Source organism: Fundulus heteroclitus, chromosome 21, assembly GCF_011125445.2.
Source record: "Fundulus heteroclitus isolate FHET01 chromosome 21, MU-UCD_Fhet_4.1, whole genome shotgun sequence".
Taxonomy (NCBI): domain Eukaryota; kingdom Metazoa; phylum Chordata; class Actinopteri; order Cyprinodontiformes; family Fundulidae; genus Fundulus; species Fundulus heteroclitus.
The window spans coordinates 8,602,644-8,620,537 of NC_046381.1; the positions used below are offsets into that span (position 1 = coordinate 8,602,644).

The following is a 17,894-nucleotide window of genomic DNA, read 5'->3' on the forward strand; positions in this document are numbered from 1 at the left end:
GTAATGGTTTTGACTCATTTTAGAAATGACAATCTGACTTTTTTTCCCTCAACTGCCACAAGCTATATAACATCAGTGATGCATATATGAAGCTTCTTAAATCACTGTAGTTTTAATGGTCTGTTTCTGAAGCTGCTGAAGTCTCCATAGTTTTGGTTTTATCAGCACAAATGATGAAGTTGAAATTAGAAAGAAAAACAGGCCAACCAACATTTTCCAGCACAGAAAGTTGGCTGTTCTTCACCAAGAAATCCAACACTCCTGTTGCAAACTTAAAAGGCGGAGGAAGTTGCAAAAACTCAAATTTTATTTCTATGCTTGATGGTTCATAGCTCATGAAAATCCATCATGCATAGTACTTTACAGCATTTTTTGTGAACATGCTCCTTAAATGCATAACTTGTTAGTATTTAGTCTGGTCATTGATAATAACAACTCAAACATCCATCCATCTTCTATACCCACATATCCATCTATCCATCTTCTTCCGCTTATCCAGGGTCGGGTCGCGGGTGTAGCAGCTTCAGTAAGGAGGCCCAGACGTCCCTCTCCTCAGGCACTTAGGCCAGCTCCTCTGGAGGAATCCTAAGGCGTTCCCAGGCCAGCCGGGAGACATAGTCCCTCCAGCGTGTCCTGGGTCTCCCTCTGGGCCTCCTCCTGGTGGGACGTGCCCGGAACACCTCACCAGGGAGGCGTCCAGGAGGCATCCTGACCAGATGCCCGAGCCACCTCAACTGGCTCCTCTCGACGTGGAGGAGCAGCGGCTCTACTCTGAGTCCTCCCCGGATGACTGAGCTCCTCACCCTATCTCTAAGGGAGAGCCCAGACACACTATGGAGAAAGCTCATTTCGGCTGCTTGTATCCGGGATCTCGTTCTTTCGGTCACGACCCAAAGCTCGTGACCATAGATGAGGGTAGGAACATAGATCGACCGGTAAATCGAGAGCTTCACCTTTTGGCTCAGCTCTCTCTTCACCATGACGGATCGGTACACCGCCCGCTTCACAGCAGACGCCGCACCTACCGCCTGTCGATCTCCCGCTCCATCTTCCCCTCATTCGTTAAGTTTACTTAACACAAACAGTAAAATATGCTATAAATAGGTAATACCTACTTTTAAAATGCAGCATTAGATTCCAAACTAGTTCTTGGTGACCTCTTGATGTACATTCCACAAAATTTGGACTTCTGTTCTGCGTAGAAATCTAATAGAGCTTAACTGGCAGTACCAGTGGTAATAATCATATAATTACGTTATTATGTTCAATCTTCAAAGTAAGTCTTTCTAAGTCATAACATTGACGTCAAATTACGTTCTTTTTTTTAATTTCCGGTAAGAGCCGGCAGGTCAAGTAGGCTCGTTTGCGGGCAACACATCAGTTGTGAAACGTTCTTTAACGCTTTGACTGGTAACGGATGAAAAAGTGGCAACATCTTACGCGTAAAGCTTTGCATAAACAACAGGAAATCGGGTTTTGAAGAGGTCTGGGATTTAAATAAAATACTTTAAATACAGATGATGAATATCAAATCGTACTGACGTTTCTTTGCATATAACGGTTAAACGTCTTCCTCGCGTCAGGGACATTGCGTCCAGGGTGGATAACACATGTATTCATATGTTAATAAAAATAAGTATTCTTTATTAAAGCTTTTTATGGTGTTTAATAGCATCCTGTGTGAAGCAGGATTAGAGGTGATGCTGCAGCAGCTGGAATGTCAGTCGATCTGTGATGATGAGGCTGAAAACGACGGGAGGGACGCTGTTTCCACGCTGTGTGTCTCCGTGCGTGTGTGTGTGTGTGTAGCGTTTTTCAGGAAGTGGAGAAACCGAAGACAGACACAGGACGACATGCTCTTCCAGCCCGCTTTAATGCAGCTTTTTCCTGCCAGAGAAACGGGACTTGTGGCAGCTTCGCGTCGATGATCGCGGATCGACGTGTCCGCACCGGACGGGGCGCGATGCTAGCCTGCTAGCTTACAATTTACATTTGAGACGTTTGTCAAAACAGACGCGACGCGTTTGTAACGTGAAAACTGTCGCTCGTTCGCTTCGATGTTTATTTATTTTTTTCATTACTCTCCCCGTAACCGGATTACCAAATAAAAGCGACTCGACTTTAAAAAGCGTATGTATTTGCGCTGACTTGGTGGCTGGCTGCTAGCGTTAACCCTAGCTAAAATAGAAGAAGAAGAAGAAGAAGAAAGAGTCCAGCTAATTAACGGAACATGGACGCAGTAGACATGTAAATAATTAACCAAAGAAGGCTGAGGCTTGACGGCAAACAGTTAGGTGATGTCAAGCTGTTTGCATGCGTTTGTTGTTTTAAAGCGGAAAACTTTTGCAGACACAGTGCAATCGTCTTCGGCAATGGTGTAAATAAAAGGTGCAGGTTTGTTAGGTATAGTCGCCTCATGCGTCCAGACGTCTGATCCAATAACAGGAAACGCAAACTATATGAGAATCAGCCGTTTTTTCGGACTGATTTAGCCTTTTTCAGCGCGGGTTTGGGTAAAATGCGTGTTTTAGTTGGCCCTTAAAGCGCTGCCCACCCCCTATAGGTTTGGCTCCTAGCTGTCAGCCATGCGCCTCTCGTCGGTTCTGGCCCTCTTCAGGCCCGCTCTGCCCCTCATCCTGGGGCTGTCTCTGGGATGCAGCCTCAGCCTCCTCATGGTGTCCTGGACGCAAGGGGACGCGGACGACCCCTGCAGAGACGAGCTGGCCAAGGGTGGGCTCTTCCTGGGCAGGGGAGACGACCAGAGGGGAGGCAGAGATGGAGCCGGGGACGTGGACTTCCAGCCACGGATTGTGCCGTATCACAAGGACCCGAACAAGCCACACAAGAAGGTCCTCAGGTGAGTGGAAGGGTGGAAACCAGTGTCCCCGGTTGTTCCAGCTGTCCTGCGGACGCCTCAGAGGTTTGGCAGGGTGAAGCACGGCGGTGGCAGAATCATGCTGTGGGAACCTGGGATGGTGCGTTCACACCAAACCCGTTTAGAGCATCAAAAAGGCGAGGGGGGGAAATATTTTAGCATGGTACATTTTTGATAACTTACCCAAGATCCCAGGTTCTACTCCTCCTCACCAGGGTTTTCTGCGGATCCTTAAAAAGTCTTAAAAGGCATTGAATTCTGTAATATAAAACTAAGGCCTCAATTGGCATTAAAATGTCTTAAATCAGTCTTTCTTAGGTCTTAAAATTGTTACCAGGTCATAAATAAGATTTTTTTTTGTAATCCTTACCAAACAGTAAAATAATAAGATAAGATAAGATAAGATAGTCTTTATTGCTCTCACAATGGAGAAATTCACTCGTCACATCGGCTCATACAAGAAGGTGCAGAGTAGGGAAGGTGCATTCAGTTATATACAGTGAATCCTCATATATACAATGGATCAAAAAGAATACCAAAAAATACATAAAAGGAAATAGGAATGGGCATATGATGTCTCATTTACATTCTTAGTGGTCTATATATATATATATATATATATATATATATATATATATATATATATATAAACGTATCTATATACTTAAATATATAAATATATCTATGCGCCTACATACATACGTACCTACGCGTATATATGTGCATATACATTGTATACATTAATTGACACAATTATAATTTTTTAAATTTACCGAACGGCTCAATGTAAACATTATTGGTTCCGTCACGATAGCGGAACCAATAAAATCTGTTGGCACTGGTTATCTTGTGGTTTTTAAAACTGATTTATAGTTTATTTTAGTAGGGAACAAAACAAAGTTTGTGAATTCAGTTCAGTAGTTGTTAAAAAATATATCTGTAATTTGTGTTTTTTTTAGCTTTCTTCCTATATGGAATGTTTTTCAAAATTTTTAAACATGTCTACTGGGCCAGAAAGTAATGGTTTATGTGAAAATAAACATTTGGGTGAAGTTGTCGCAACCAGGTTTATCTTGTTTATCGTGAAGTTGGTCTTAACTTTTTATTTCAAGTGGCATTAAAAAGTCTTGAATTTAACTTGCCTCATGCTGTAGGAACCCTGCTTCCCAGATAAGGCCCTGTAGGGTTCAAAGATAAGTGAAGCCGGCGTGACTCGCTGCGCCCTCAACGTGTCCAAACACAAGTTGTCCAGATGATTCGTCCAAAAAAAATCCATGAAGACGTTAATGCATTTAAAAAATGTTTTAGTGGGTGGATAGAAAAAAAAGGGCGCTAATAAACATACATAGAAAAGATAACCATTTGGCTCCACTCTGTGAGATACACAAGAGCGAACTCCCATGATGCATCATCCTTAAAAGTGACATGTATGGAGCCTTAAACCAAAGAAGTAATGAAAATAATAGCAAAATAACCACAATAGCTAAATATACAAATTCCCAAAATGAATATGAATTACCAATAATATCAAATAATTTGAAGAAAAGTAAATTTAGCGAGAAAAACAAAACCCAAAACATTAACCAGTGTTGTATAAAGTACTGTAATCTCGGAGTCAAGTAAAAGTATTGGTACCGCTCCAAAATATGACTTTGGTAAAAGTCCAAGTCACTGACTGAAACATTACTTGCGTTAAAGTTTGAAGTATCTGAAATGTTTTGTACTTAAGTATGAAAATTACTGTAAAAATAGATGTACTCAAGTAATGTAATAAAAAGTATAAGTAAAAAGTAAAACAAAGCAAATGCAGTTTGAATCATATTTTTTATATTTTGGTAAACTTTGAAAGTCAAATTTACTTAAAATAATATAAACAACCAAGTGCAGGAGAAATTTAGATGAAGTTTAGACAGAAAATACAAAATTTTTGCAAGCTCTCAGTTTTCCTTCTTCAACTAAGGTCAGTGCTATGCACTTTAAAATTGTACACAACCAAGTGCAGGCAACATTTAGACCAGAGAGTGTATACTAAGAACATGGTTAAGTGATAACCCAGGTCTAGTTAACCTACAGAAGTGGTAAACCTGCTAATAGATAAACCTGTAACGTTATCAGTAGGTGGGGTCAAAACACTCTGTCACTTTTTTGCAATGAGTAACTAAACCAAACATTGAAAATGTATTGGAGTAAAAGTATGCAATTAAGTTCGGAAATATAGTGAAGTAAAACTGAAATGTATAAAAAAAAAAATTATACTTGAGAAAAGTATAAAGTACTCTAAAATATACTTAAGTACAGTAGTGAGGTATTTTTACTTCATTTTACAGTTCCAAAGAAAAGTAAAAAACATAGCAACTGGACTTGTTTTCCGTAGTTGAAGACGTTTCGCTTCCTCTCCAGGAAGCTTTCTCAATTCAAAAAGTCTGGAGTAATGTGGAGTAACAAGCTTTATACTACTGCCAAACAAAGGCCTAGCAATGGCTTAGACAACATGCAAATTCAACAGAAACACGTCCACCCCTTAGTAATGTGGAGTACCAAGCTTTATACTACTGCCTAACAAAGGCCTTGCAATGGCTTAGATAACATGTTAAACCAAACAGGTCCACCCCTTAGTAATAGGCAGTACCAAGCAGTATAAAGCTTGGTACTCCACATTGCTCCAGACTTTTTGAATTGAGAAAGATTCCTGGAGAGGAAGCGAAACGTCTTCAACTACGAAAAACAAGTCCAGTTGTTTTGTTTTTTACTTTTTTTTGGAATGACCATGACCTGGATGACTGAGAATCTTCACCAGCTTCATTTTACAGTGTTGTTACTATACAACACTGACATTAACCATAATGCATACCAAGAAAATCACAAAATATAAATTCAGGCTCCTACAGGCCCTCTACTGTCTCTGTGGTGATGGCCCGACTGAGCATAGGTAATAGGATGGGATCGGGGAAATCCACCGCTACGTCACATATAAGGGTCTTTCTGATTGGTTGACGTTCGGCGTCCAGCTCCAAATGTTGCTTTGGACGCTCAGACGCCTGACAGCTGAAAAAGCGCCGCTCCCGACGGTCGAAACGCCATCGGAGGAATCTCCACGCTCCTAGAGGCGTGTCCAGCGTAGACCTCGCAGGTAAACCAGACGCTCAAAACGCGTTTGGTGTGAACGCAGCATTAGATGTCACAACATTAGATGTATACACAAAGTCCAGACCTAAAGAGAATCGAGAACCGAATGCACTATCTGAAAATCGACGTTCGCGGCAGAGCTGAATGATTAGGAAAATCACTCAACGGGCCGCGTGGTCGGATTCAATAAATCTCTCTCTAGGTGGATGGCTGGACTAACTGTTGTTCAGCCTTACACAAGACGGTGTGACAGAAGCAAAATGTCGCCACGTTAGCTGTTGTGAAACGAAATCTTAAGGAACCTAAAACCACAGCAACACTAAATCTACGAAAACAAATGGACCCAAACACAAATAAATGAAAAGTGAACCATGAAACCAACAGAGTGAGGGGAGAAATGTTATTACCGCAGTAAATTCACAACAGAAATGATTTTTACGCGCCGCTATGTGCTTCTTTCCCCCCTGCCCCCTTTCTTTCCCCTTTTATTCACTAATTAGTGTAAATATTACAGGCTAACAAACAGAGGTAGTGATCTACAAAATGTTCAATTAAATGGAACAAATAACAGAGGAGAGAAAAATAAACAAAAACATAATAGTAATCATCATCTTGGCAGCTGTCTTCTGATTGGTGCTTCTGTATTGCGCGTACACTGATACGGTAAAGCTTTTACCTTCTTTTGACCGTCACTGTTGTTGTGATATAAAAACCGAGGTTAACAGGTTAGATGTTAACTTTGGCTAAAATGCTGACTTACCAAATAACCTTTTAATAGAGATATAAATACAAAAGTATTTGTATATATATTTTTTCATGGAACGATTGCACTGAATATCCACACCAGAATGAACCTAAAAGTACCAGTAATATATTCTTTAGATCCATTTTTAGTGTCGTTTGGTTGTCAATGGTGTTTTTTTATTTATTTATTTATTTTTTATTTACATGATTTTCTACAGATAAACATCCCATAGCGGAAAGTGTATCCATCCTCTTTTTGCGAAGGTTTTTATGATTTTTTTTTATTCTACAAGCTAAAATGGAAATAAAACAGCGGTTCTTTAAAAAATGGTTACCAAATTCCTATAGAAGATGTATTTAAAAAAAAAAAATTATACGTTGTCTTTTTTTCCAAGTGGTCATGGAACATTAGCGGCTCTAGCAGAGTTTTATTTAGCTGGACTCAGGGTAAAAATGGCTGTTTGGATGGTAAAGGTTGCAGACCCTCGTCCTAATCGGACCTCTCTCCTCCAGAACGCGATACATCCACACTGAGCTGGGCATCAGGGAGCGACTGCTGGCCGGCGTCCTCAGCTCCCGGGCCACCCTCAACACGTTAGCCGTGGCGGTGAACCGCACGGTCGCCCATCACTTCCACCGGACCTTCTTCTTCACGGGCCTGCGCAGCCCCAAGGTGCCGCACGGCATGGCCGTCATCGCCCACGGGGACGACCGGCCCGTGTGGCTGATGTACGAGACGGTGCGGCACCTCCACCAGCACTACGGCTCCGAGTACGACTGGTTCCTGCTGGCGCAGGACGACACCTACATGCAGGCGGACCGCCTCTCAGAGCTGGTGGGCCACCTGGGTGCGGGGCAGGACCTGTACATGGGCAGGGCCGAGGAGTTCATCGGAGGCGAGGAGAAGGCGCGCTACTGCCACGGGGGCTACGGCTACCTCCTGTCCCGCAGCCTGCTGGCCCGTCTGCAGCCGCACCTCGACACCTGCCGCAACGACATCCTGAGCGTGAGGCCGGACGAGTGGCTGGGCCGCTGCATCATCGACTATCTGGGCCTGAGCTGCGTGGAGGTGCACCAGGTAACGGCAACAGAGTCATGCATTCACAACACAATGTGCACAGAAACGCCGTGGTTAACGGATTTATCGTCTGCGGCGCCGACAGGGGATGACGTACCGCTACTTTGAGCTGGGGAAAAACGCCGATCCGGAGCGCGAAGACAGCCTTCCGTTCAGAAACGCCTTCACGGTGCATCCCGTGTCGGACCCCAACCTCATGTACCGTCTTCATAAACGCTTCAGCCAAATAGAGCTGGAACGGACCTATCAGCAGATTCAGGATCTTCAGGTTTGTTATGCTCCGCTGTGTTTTGTGTTGAACCACGCCTGGGTGATATTAACCTGACGAGCCAGATTGATTTCGTTCCGCCTAGCTTCACTCACATCCATCTGGGACATCTTCCATAGAGAGTGATTTCTTCAACCCATTTTATTGTCCAGCCAATCAGGACGCAGGGCTGGAGTTTCATAGATGTGATGTAGTGGAGAAGCGACCGTGAGACTGTTTTGATTCAACAATGGCGGCTCGCATCGAGGAAGCAAGCGTTAACATTGATGCTGCTATTTCTTCCATGTTGTCCAATCTACCTAATATTGTTTCATTAAAAGAACATCAAAGAACGGCTCTGAAGGCTTTTGTTGGTGGAAACCATGTTTTCACCCTTCTCCAGACTGGATTTGGCAAGTTTTGTTTTTTCCTGCGTCGCTATCATCAGCGTCACGGGTTAGCTTCGGTGTGAGTGGTTGAAATAGCACGTCGATAAAGATGACAGACAAGTGGCTTATCCAATCATATGCCAGGATTTTTGATAAGGCCCAGCCGTCTGAAACGCCATTCCTATGGATCTGTTCCAGATGGATGAGTGGAGCTAGGCTGAGCGAAATACATCTGGCTAGGGTCAGGTTAGGGCGATATAGCTTGAAAATAAAATGTCAGATTTTATTTTCCCAAATCTGATTAATAAAACTGTTTTCCCTCCTTTTCGTTTTACAATTTTTTAAAAAACTTCTTTCATGTCAAGCATTTCAAATGGGGGTTGATCTGAAATCAAAGTGCACCTAAATACAATCTTTTAAAAACAAGATGGCGGCCCTGCCATTGTAAACAATAAAAAAATAACTATTTTTATTGCTGCTAGTGGCATTACACAATGAGCTAAGAACAGGCTTCTCTTCATTTGTGCAACTTAAAAAAAAGAAAAGTAAAAGAATAAATCAAAGTGTCTCGTCTTATGTTAGAAAAGTTTCCTCTTTACAATATTTTGACAATATATTTTCCTAAACATACATTCAGCATTGCATGCTATGAGCCCAATGAGCACATTGGCAAAATAAAGTCCTGATTTTCCAAAAATGAAATCTTAATAAATTGTAAATTTTAATTAATCGATTTAAATAGATTTTTAACTGTGAAAATCAGGGCATCACCCTTGGCCAAAGGGCCTGTGTAAGTTAGTTTTATTAACTCCACCCTAATGACTGAGCGCTCCAAAGCAGAAATACAGGATTGTTAAATTATTCAAACTCGTTGAGACATGCAGGGTTACACGGCAGAACATAATCCTCAGTATTTTCTGCAGTCGCTCACCCAGTCGGCCACAGTATGGAGAAAATACTGAAACTGCGTTTAACATTTCAACAAGTCTGGATACATTGAAAAGACTAAATATGGAAGAACATTTGCGTTTAAAGACTATTTCCACATTTCATTTTACAAAAGATAAAAATCTGACTATCTAAATATAAGTTGCGCAAAGAAAGGGGACCTGTGATGTTGCTTGAGAGGGTGAAATAACTCATATTTTTAGATAACGAGGTGATTATGATGCAGAAATTAGTGGTTCTTTATAGGCCTAGTTTCCTTGTTCACAAACTGCCTAGATTTCTAGGTTGAATTAGAAATAATAACTTATTGTCTCAGGAATTCGACACTGAGATAGTGAAATAATTTAACATATCTTACAAGAAAACTAGACAGGTTAAAAAAAACAGGCTTGAGATTTCATTGTGTCAAGATAATGAGAGAATGAAACTGTAGTCGCTATAAAATGGCTCTAGCCATATCAGGACAAAAAAAAAGTCATGTCAAAACATACTTGAGGTCTTATGTCAAGAAAACGATACAATTAAATTGTTACAACGGTCTTGTTATGTCAACACAGTGAGGCAATTAAATTTATTGGGACAAAATGAGCTGAATATCTCCTTAACCTGATCGGAGCATCAAACTCTTGTCGAAACAAAAACAAGATCACATAATCTCTAGATGCGAATAAAATGAAATGGTTGAGATTTCATTATTTCCAGATAATAAAGTAAACTGCAACAAGCTCAAACTGATGTCATTTCTGACACGGTGAGATAATTGAACAGTTAAAACGACAGAACAAGTCTGAGGTCTTGTTATCTCGACACAATGAAAATAATGAATGTGACGAGGGAAGTTTAAAAATCGCATATGTGCGACAAATCCATGACAAAGCTCAGGATTTCATCATTTGGAGATTATGAAACGTTAAACACAACAGTTAAAGGAGCTATAAGTAAGATATTTACTGTAAAATCTACGTAAATAATTCTCATTTGTCACCTGGGATGGAAGTAATATTCCCTATAAACATTTGTTCCTCTCCATCAACGATGTGTTAGTCACGTTTTTCTCCTTTCAAACCTAGAGGTACGGTACAGAACTACTTCGGTTCAGAGTGTAGCCCGTGTTTACTTCCTGGTTCCTCAGCCAATCATATGAGAGTTCCCAGGGTTCCCAACACAGAGCGCAGCATTTGGTATTTTATCTTGGCAAAACAGCAGCAGCCTTTAAAGATGGAAGCCAGTAAGGGAAGCGGACCAGAAATGGAACAGAATACAACATTATATACCTATAATGTGGAAGTAAAAATTCTCAACAGCAACACACCGTTTAAAAACAGCATTTTAGATTGTTGCGATTGGCAAGCTGTTGTACTGATTTGAGCCACAAGGTGTCAGTATTACTCATAGCTCCTTTAAGCTCCCATTATCCCAAGATAGTGTAGTAAAAACCTAACCTGACTCCGCCAGATGGATTTGCTCCGCATATCCATCTGGAAACCTTCCGTTGAAGTAATTTTGGGAAGGGGCGAAAATACTGGTTAGCTGATTGGCCTATGTTGGTGATAGACGGGCCAAATAAACCAATCAGATCAACGAAGCATATGACGTACTAACAGCGACAACGAAAACACAACCACAAGCTCTTGCCAAAACCAGTCGGAAGAAGAGCAAAAACATCTTTTCCTCTGAGAAAAGCCTCCAGAGCAGTGTTTTGCTCTTCTTTCAGTGAAGAAATACTCTGTAATTCCGATAAAACTTGCTCGATAGCCACGCTAACGCTAGTTTCATCGGCTGAAGCCGCAAAGTTCTTAAGACTGAACTGTCGCGCTTCTCGTTGCGTCACACCTCAACCCGCCTCAAAGCCAACGCTGATTGGACGTTCGTTTGGTGAACTGCTCCAAATTTTCTTTAACGGAAAGTAGCCAGACTGATCTGCGAGTGAAACCTTGAAAGCTTGCGAGATCAGGATGGTCTCACGAGGCTAGCAAAAACCATCATTATGATAAACAACCTTCAGGTGTCGATACACGGAAATTACAAAGCAGCTTTCAAAGCAAAGCAAGGTCAATTCCATTAAAAAAAGATGTTATTAATCCTAAATGGAAATTAAAAAGTTTAATTTAATTAAACTACAGCTACCTGTATTACACATTTTTTCCAGAGTTTTGTTGCTTTTCATTTAATATTTTACTGATATTCTGTGTATCCATCAGATGCAGATCAGCAACCTGAGCCACCTGACCCCTGAGGGAAAGGCCGGGGTCACCTGGCCGATCGGACTCAACTCGCCCTTCAAACCCAAGACCCGCTTCGAGGTCATAAACTGGGATTACTTCACCGAGGAGCACATCTACTCCTGCACAGACGGCTCGCCCAAATGCGAGATGAGGGGAGCCGACAGAGCCGACGTCGGCGCCATACTGGAGGTCGCTGTGGAGCGCCTCAACGAGCACTACCAGCCCCAGCTCCGCTTCCGCAAGCGGCGGCTGCTCAACGGGTACAGGCGCTTCGATCCCACGCGAGGCATGGAGTACGTACTCGACCTGGCGCTGGAGGCTTTCACCCAGAAGGGCCACAGCCAGGTCATCGCCAAGAGGGTCAACCTGCTCCGACCGCTCAGTGCCGTGGAGATCATCCCCATGCCTTACGTGACCGAGGCAACGCGGGTGCAGGTCATCCTGCCCGTCACCGCCCAGGACCAGGACTTTGTGGGGAACTTCCTCGACATGTATGTGACGAACACCCTGGACACGCACGATAACGTGCTGCTGACCTTCCTGTTCATCTACGACCCCTTCGACGCCCAGAGAGTGAGCCAGACGGACGTGTTCGCCGGCGTCAAGTCGATGATCGGCGAGGTGGAGAAACGTTACGGAGACGTGAAGATTCCCTGGATCAGCGTGAAGACCGAGGTTCCTTCCCAGGTCAAGCTGATGGACATCATTTCTAAGAAGCACCCGGTTGACACGCTCTTCTTCCTGTCGAGCGTTTGGACCGAGGTCAACGCAGACTTCCTGAACCGCTGCCGCATGAACGCCATCAGCAACTGGCAGGTTTTCTTCCCGGTCCACTTCCAGGAGTACAACCCCGCCGTCATCTACCGCGACCAGCAGCCGTCCGCCTCCTCCACCTTCGCCTCCGAGTCGCTGCGCGACGGCCACTTCGACCGGCACGTCTTCGACGAGGCCTGCTTCTACAACGCCGACTACATGAGCGCCCGCACCAAGATGGCCGCCGACATCTTGGAGAACGAGGAGCTGATGGAGAGCATGGACGTGTACGACATCTTCGTGCGTTACTCGGGCCTGCACGTGTTCAGGGCCGTGGAACCGGCGCTGATCCAGAAGTACGTGCGGCGAGCATGCAACCCTCGGTTCAGCGAGGACATCTACCACCGCTGCGTGCTCAGCAACCTGGAGAGCCTGGGGTCCCGGTCGCACCTCGCCATGGCTTTGTTTGAGCAGGAACAGGCCAACAGCACGTAAACTTGGCACGGAATGAAATAAACGCAGATACTTGTGGGTTTGATCGTAATGTCACGGTGCAAAGACGTCAAGATCACCCAAAAACACAAACCTGAACTGTTTACGTCTCGCAGCCGAAGGTGTCCCAGCTTATTTTACCTTTGCACCTTTCAGATCGCGTCCAGACGGCGATGAATCGCGGTCGTGTCTCTCCGTGAACGGACATTTGCTCACAGTCTGTGGGGCAGTATTTATATTTTTAGCCGTATTTCAGTGTCTGTAATACAAGAACAAAGGCCTTCTTTGTTGGTTGTAATTGGAAAGAAATAAGAAAAAAAAAATTCACTTGAGCCATAAGTCTTCCTTTGGGACGACGTTCAAATACCGAAAACAAGCTGAAGCCATTGGCTGCCTTTTTCTTTAGGAAATGTTCCTTCTTTTGTAAGAGGTATTAAAAAAAATGAACTTTACATTCAGAGCTGTTTTTTTTTTTATTTGTACATCTCAAAATTTTATACAATCTGTCCTGTATGGCGGAAAAACGACAACGTTTTTTCTGGCTAAATGTATCTCTGTTGAGGCTGTTGGCACAAAGTTCACGACAAGTAAATTCCCAGGTAAATCTGAAGAAGTCAACAAATAAATGTGTTTAATAAAGTGCAGCGACGTCAGGAGAGAAGCAGAAGAAACTAGTGTGCAGAGAAGCCTTTTTGTTGGGGAGCGACGGCTTCAAACGTCGCATGCGCAGAGAAACCAGTGGCTGTCTAGAAGTCTTTTCACCCCCACAGTTTCTTAGGTGGATTCAATTTGGACGTTTGGACAAATCTAGCAGATTTCTTATCCCCCGACATGAATCAACGTTCAGCCATGCACGTAAATAATCATAAGGTCCGTTTGGAGAGACCAAACAACCTTTCTGTACTGTGGGAGGAAGCCGGAGTACCCAGAAAGAATCCATACACAGGCAGAACAAGGAAACTCCATGCTGAAAGGCTTCAAGGCAGGATTTGTACCCAGAACCGTCTTGCTGCAAGGCAACATTGCTAACAACTGTTCGACCATGCAGCCCATTTGTTTTGATTAATGGTCTTTGTCTTTTTTTTTTCAGCTTAGATTCTCATCATTTGGCCTTCCTTTAGTTACACAAAGTCTGCAGATACCAGATGCAGAGAAACGGCCATTCCTCCTAAAAACATGGTGTCTGCTGTGACATCCACAGGGTAACATTTTGGTCTGTTCTGACCAGATTATGTCCTCCTGATATTTCATTTACAGGTCCAAATGATCTTTATGTAAGGGATAGGGCCCAAAGAGGTGTCTATGATCAGAAATTAATGGACTACGCAGCGTCAACCTTTGTTTGGATACCTCAAAAGGCATTACCACGCTTTTACCATGGTCACGTATGAAATAAATAAATATTAAATCAATTATTTATACTTTAATGTTTTTTTTACCCGTAAAGTAAAAAAAAAATCACTTTAAGACAACTATTTAACGGCTCTCGTGACGCGTTGCCAATGTTACCAGCGTCAACCGTCTTTAATATCTCTCGTGACGCGCTAACGTTTGAGTCAGTGCTCTCACTGAAGCCGTGTGAATATTGTGTTCTGATTGGCTGCAGGCAGGGTGTCCGTTAAAAAGGTGTTACAGGACTCCTATAAAGAAGTTCCGGTCAGATAGCCGGATCGTTCTAAATTATTGCGCTGGCGCAAACGTTAGCTGGTAACGGCGAGTCAGTTGACGCTGGTTACCTTGGCAACGCGTCACAAAGATACAATTAAATAGTCTCTGCCGCTTCTTGTTTAAAACTTGCGGTTATAACGGTGGAAAAAAAACTTTAAAGTGTTAAAATTGTATTTAATGTTTTATGTCTTTCGTAAGTGACCATGGTATAAGTGGGATAATGCCCTTCGAGGTGTCCATTATGAAAAATTAATGGATTTTACGGAAGCAACGGTTGACGCCTCCCCGACGTCCATTAATTTCTGACAATGGACACCTCGAAAGGCATTATCCCTTAAAACGAGGTGGATGATCATGGTTTTTCTTCAGCAGTAGAGTCTTGTGCAGTGATTGAAATCCTTACTGCCGAGAAAGTAATATAAGCTGCTTTTACTTTTTTTTTTTAAGCCTCCAGTTCTTAGCTGTTAGACAACACTGTTTATCTTTATGGTGAGACGATGTTCATTTCCCCTTCTGGATTGAGTCGATAACCCGTTTATTCTTCAGGCATTAAGTCCTAATATCCACCCCTGTCCAGGCCTTTCTCCAGCTCTGGTAAAGTTCTGCTGTGTGTGTGCACCGTCCGGGGGATCAGAAGTGAACCCTTTTGCCTTTTAGGCGACAAGGCCGGGTCGGTTCAGCCAATGAGCGCAGCCTGCTGCATATGGCGGTTAACCCCCGACGCTGGGTGAGATGAATGCCTTGCTTCATGCAGCCTCATTGCTGATGCAGCGAAATGGGGCCCCGGAGCCTCCCTCACCCACGACTCGCCGACCCCGAGAGGCGCTGCGGGCTCGGGAGAATGGTGCAGCGGCGGCGGCGGCGGAGTGAAAGACGCCCTTTCTGAGAAGAGCCGCGGCTCTGCTGCAGCTCACGGTGGAAAGGAGGGCCGCCACCTGCTGCCATGTGGAGAGCCAAACAATGGAGGGCTTGTCTGGCGAGCAGGGTTTCCAAAGCAGACTTGGAGCAGCCATTTATGAGACGGAACAGGGAAAAAAATTAGGGAGTGTTGGCTGGCAAAAACGGGATTGTTTCCATATGTCTTCTTGATTAAAAACAGCACCGATATTCATTAAATAGATAAACACTTGAGTATGCAGCCACATCTTGCCAGAGTAATTTTGGAACACATTCTCACATTTCAACTACAAACTTCAATGTCTTCGACAAGGATTTTATCAGATAGACTAAAATAAGAAAAGTTCACCCACTTTCTGCTACAATTATAGCTGCAACCCTTTTAAGAGTTTGTGCCTATTAGCTTTGCACCTTTACACACTGAATTTCTTACCCATTGAGAACATCTGTAAACATCGGCCATCTTTCTTTACTTTGATTTGGCCAGGTTTTAGGCATAAAGATAATTAATGTTAGTTTTAGCAGGGTTTAATGTATGCGTCATATTTCCACAGCAGAATCTTTTTTTGTGTGTGTGTGGTCGTTTAGACTTTTTGATGAATTATGCAGCAATAATGGGGGTTTATTTGCTGATTTATTTCATTTTCAGCTACAGAGAGAACTGCTTGGTTCTACTACAAAATATTTTTTTTCCCTCTTTGGCTAAAACCTAAAATAGATAAAGCGAGATTCTAGTTTCAACATAAAACATTTTTTCTTAGTGTTTAAAACTTGACAAATGATCTTTTGGCAACTCTAGGCAGTTCTGTTTAGCAGGAGCGAAGGTAAACATTTCTTTGGGATGGAGAGGTTACTGACCGCAGTAAACGCGATTCGAACCCATGAAACAGTTTTATTGTATCTCCGGCTGTAGGTTGCCGGATGTTTGCAGCCTTCAACAGCTCTTCTCTCAGGATATATGAGTGTCCCAGTTAACAAATACATCCCACAGCATAATGCTGCCACCACCATGTGTTTAGCTTGTGGCTAAACTAGAAGACTTCTTGGTTACGTTGGATAAATTTAGGGGTGTCAGAGTAAAATGGGGGTGAATACAAAAGCCACATTTGTTCGCATTTTTTATTGCTTAAGAAAATGTGGAACCTTTTTATACATTTTGATGGTTAACTACATAAAAATACATTTAAACTTGTGGTTTCCACCATAATTAAGGATTTTTGTGCAAAAATCCAACCCTAAAATGGATTAAAAAAAACGCTAGTATGCTTCTAAGCAGCAAAACACGCTAAACTAGAATATTAGAGACCAAAAAGTCAAAAATGACAACAAAAGAGACTTCACATCTGATGGCATTTACAAACTTTGGCAAGCGCTTCTTTATTTACATCCAGGCTGTCTCACAATGTCACAGCTGTACTCCCCTTTTCAGAACATGATCATGAAACCCTTTAGAGATACACAGCATTGTTGTTTATTATTATTATTATTATTATAATAAAGAGGATGATCCTCCTGTCGGTGACCCTCAGTGTAAACAAAGAGAAGGAGTAGCTCCCGCTCCTCAGACCCACATGCAACAACAGAATGGAGGGTTTTTAGTGACAGACTGATACAGCAGTGATTCTGATGTGGAGTCGCCGCACCTCTACGGGTCCTCCACAAGAGGGGGCTAGTGATTCAGTGACGACATTATAGATGTTCTGGACATGCTTAGAAATAAAAAGACACTCCAGGTGAGACACAGGACTGATTTTCTACCTACAGCTACCTACAGAGTGCAGTGAATATAACTTAGTCCCAGTAATGAAAACATACAGCTCAGTAAAGTCACACCTACACTTAGTTTGCTGGTAGGACAAGTTATTATTATTATTATTATTCTTTTTTTTTTTTTGGCAAAAAACACACGTTTCCAGAAGGCCTTTGGGCAAACGTGCCGAGTCGTGCCTTGGCTACGTACACATCTATGCAGACTTCTAATATTTACACAGACTGCCTCATCAGATGTACTGATCCATGTTCATGGAGCATGCATAGGTCTCTCTGAGATCGATTCTTGTGTACGCTGGGATAATAAAGAGGGTCTCACCCACAATAAAGAGAGTCCCGACAAAGAGTTTACAGCACAGTGCAAAGTAACCCCCTCCATCAACCCCCCCTGAAGGGGTTTCAGTCAAACGAACAAACAAAATCATCTGACTGACAGTACAAGATATACATACAAGTCGTTAAAAAAATGGTGTAAAATGAGATTGGTGTAGATTATATCCTGTTACAGCCACGGAGACTGAGACGGTCGCTCTTTGCTGCAGTTTGCACGATCGAAGACGCGACGGACGTAAAATAAGCCACCCTAAGAGTGGAGAAAGCACACAGAGGGACACTAACACTCCTGCCCCACTAAATCAGAACCAAAGCAGCTCCCGTGCTGCAGCGTCTAACCCCCCCCCCC

The 17,894-nt window shown here is 43.0% G+C and overlaps 1 protein-coding gene across 1 annotated transcript; it reads left to right on the top strand.

Annotated features, from left to right (window-relative positions):
• Nucleotides 1-1,634: 1,634 nt before the first annotated feature.
• Nucleotides 1,635-13,329, top strand: LOC105915823 (chondroitin sulfate glucuronyltransferase). The gene is made up of 4 exons (XM_012850056.3): nucleotides 1,635-2,857; nucleotides 7,259-7,823; nucleotides 7,909-8,091; nucleotides 11,609-13,329. Exons 1-4 carry the CDS (start codon nucleotides 2,586-2,588, stop codon nucleotides 12,878-12,880), a joined length of 2,292 nt encoding a protein of 763 aa, XP_012705510.2. The 5' UTR covers nucleotides 1,635-2,585; the 3' UTR covers nucleotides 12,881-13,329.
• Nucleotides 13,330-17,894: the final 4,565 nt, after the last annotated feature.

Bases quoted from the DNA above. Each gene is read 5' to 3' on its own strand.
- LOC105915823 (XM_012850056.3), top strand. From the start codon at position 2,586: ATGCGCCTCTCGTCGGTTCTGGCCCTCTTCAGGCCCGCTCTGCCCCTC. The intron at 7,824-7,908 runs GTAACGGCAACA...CGGCGCCGACAG, and splicing joins GCTGCGTGGAGGTGCACCAG to GGGATGACGTACCGCTACTT. The intron at 8,092-11,608 runs GTTTGTTATGCT...TGTATCCATCAG, and splicing joins AGCAGATTCAGGATCTTCAG to ATGCAGATCAGCAACCTGAG.